This window comes from Ixodes scapularis, unplaced genomic scaffold (genome assembly GCF_016920785.2).
Source record: "Ixodes scapularis isolate PalLabHiFi unplaced genomic scaffold, ASM1692078v2 PGA_scaffold7__128_contigs__length_106722199, whole genome shotgun sequence".
Lineage (NCBI taxonomy): Eukaryota > Metazoa > Arthropoda > Arachnida > Ixodida > Ixodidae > Ixodes > Ixodes scapularis.
In genome coordinates, this window is record NW_024609882.1 from 102,809,217 (window position 1) to 102,811,821 (window position 2,605).

The window sequence follows — 2,605 nt, forward strand, 5'->3', positions numbered from 1 at the left end:
AGCTTCCGTGGACTGCCACGCTGGAGAGCGACCTGCAGCAGAACAGGCGTCATCCACATTCACAACAGCTATTGGGACGCCGCCAAGTTCGCGACCGGCGACAACATGACACTTCTATGACGTCATCAGGCGGAAATTGAGGGACCACTTTTTTGGACCCGGTAAACAGACCAGTCGGAGACGCGTTCCAGGGACCGTAGCATTACCGAGAACACTGCTCCAAACTACAACTGCATTCCGTAACGGCGCCGACAAAATGTAAACGGGCGAAGAAAAGTTTCCTTGATGAAATCTTCGGGCGCGAAATAGACATCAGCTCGCTGTCTTAACAAATACGACTGCGGTTCTTTTTTTTTTTTTTTTTTTCTAGATAGGTAAAATTTTGCGTTGAATGGTGCCAGCTACACAAGAACAGTCTACAGCAATTGGTTGTCATACAGCAGTCATTTTAGTGTTAATATCCCGTGGGTAACAATATAATAATTTTGTTTTGCTGTTGTTGTTGTTGTTGTTTTGTGCTCTGCGATTTTTAATCTTAAATACCTGTAAAAATCACTTTACAAATACGTCTTTAGATATTCTGACTGTGTTGCTTACGTAATCCGTCTAGGTAGCTCAAAATACCAAACTGTCTTGTATTTATATCTGTATTTACTTACTTATGTATTAACACTAAAAGCCTTATATTCACTTTTTTTTTTTAGCAATTAAGATGCATAACTTGAGCTCAAACGAGATAAATCACGCCTACATAGTTCACGCAACAGAAACATGTAAAAGAAAAAATATAGCCAGGTAAAATAGTTGGTGTAAAATATATAAACGACTAAATTTTTGCGAGGACCTAATTTTCGCGAATTTCGCGAATCGCCTACAATTCGCGAAAAATACGCCCCACAAACAATTCTGGCGATATGTGAACGCTACGGAAACTACACTCGATTCGCAAAAATTAGAACCCGCGAATAATTTCAATACTTCAGCTTGGGTGAGTTGAATAATCTTGCCAATGCTTCACAGCGCACCAAAGACAACACACCATCAAGACAGATCGAATCGATGTTTTGATGGTGTGTTGTCTTTTGTGCACTGTGAAGTATTAGAATAATTTCAAATTTTCAGCTTTGGCCCGATTCGCGAAAATTTTAGCCCGCGAAAATTAAGTCGTTTACAATAGAGGGCACGGCGGGACCGCAATGGCAACAACGCTAAGCCCGTCTATCTTCTTTGTTCAGGTCACGCTGTGTGTTCTGACTCACCACGTGCCGACCCCACCCAAGAATGAAGTCAGCATCTTGAACCCGCCGGCAGTGAGCATCAACTGCGCACACCCCGGAGCGCACCATGAAACGTCACCAACACATCACGGTTTGAAGACGGCGCCGCCAGTGGAGGCATATAAAGAGGATCGCGCCATGGAATTCCTCGGAGGGCACGGCGGGACCGCAATGGCAACAACGCTAAGCCCGTCTATCTTCTTTGTTCAGGTTTGTGACAAACATGCTTCTTGCTTTCGAAGCAATTATAGATGTATTGTTGTCCTGCCGTGCCCGGCCACAATTGAGTGTCTTATTGTGGATGCATGGAGTGTCATTTTGATCCTTCTATCTGGAGATGTCGAGCAAAACCCTGGGCCTCAAGGGATAGAGGAACTGAAGGTGATGATGAACGCCATGCTTACTTCGCAGAACGACCTTAAAACGCGAATTGTTAACCTGGCGGCTTCCCAGGAAAAGCTAGAATCAACAGTGAACGCTAGGATGAACGAAGTTATGACAGCTTTACAGGAGCACAAGGGAGAGATTCGTGTACTGCAGGGGGAAGTCACATCCTTTAGAAATGACCTCCAGCTCCAACAAAAGCGCCTCGACGACTTAGAAAATAGGAGTAGACGCCGCAACCTTGTCATTTTCGGGTTTCCTGAGCCCGACCGTGAAAACACCGAAGCATTAAGAAGCCAAATAATCCAGGACTTAATAGGACAGAAGCTTGGAGTAACTGTTAGCTCGGTGGAAAGAGTCCACAGGATAGGAAAAAAACAACCAGACAAACCGCGGCCTGTGATAATAAACTTCTTTGACTATAACGAAAAACTGAAAGTACTAAAAAATTGTAATAAATTAAAAGGAACTACAATCTCAATCAACCACGACTTTTGTAAGGGTACACTTGCCAAAAGAAGCAAACTTTGGTCCAAATCTGGGGACTTCAAAGCCAGAGGACGTAAGGTAGTGCTGGACTATGATAAACTACGGGTTGATGACGACCTATATGAATGGGACGAGCAGAATGACTGCCTGAAGTGCATCCGCTCTCAGGAGCGACGGAATGACGTCGACTGACTTGAATCGAAACAGTTACGTTTTGTACTACTAAATGCCAGAGGTATCGTCAATAAAGTCCACCAGCTCGAAGAAATTATACTTACATATAATCCGCAGATAATTGCAATCACGGAAACATGGTTATCAGCAGATATACTTGATGCCGAAGTTACTCCCCCCACTCACAAAATAATCAGACGTGATCGTGGCTCTCGAGGAGGGGGAGTTGCCTTGATAGTAAAAAAGGAAATCTCATGCGTCATCTTAAGCGAAATAACCGA

The 2,605-nt window shown here is 43.9% G+C and overlaps 1 protein-coding gene across 1 annotated transcript; it reads left to right on the top strand.

The window, feature by feature from the left end:
- The first annotated feature begins 1,196 nt into the window (after positions 1–1,196).
- On the top strand, positions 1,197–2,358 carry LOC121046888. The gene has a single exon (XM_040501585.1). It carries the CDS (start codon positions 1,197–1,199, stop codon positions 2,340–2,342), a length of 1,146 nt encoding a protein of 381 aa, XP_040357519.1. The 3' UTR covers positions 2,343–2,358.
- The last annotated feature ends 247 nt before the right edge of the window (positions 2,359–2,605 follow it).

Excerpts from the sequence above, each read along its gene's own strand:
- LOC121046888 (XM_040501585.1), top strand. The coding sequence starts at position 1,197 with ATGGCAACAACGCTAAGCCCGTCTATCTTCTTTGTTCAGGTCACGCTG.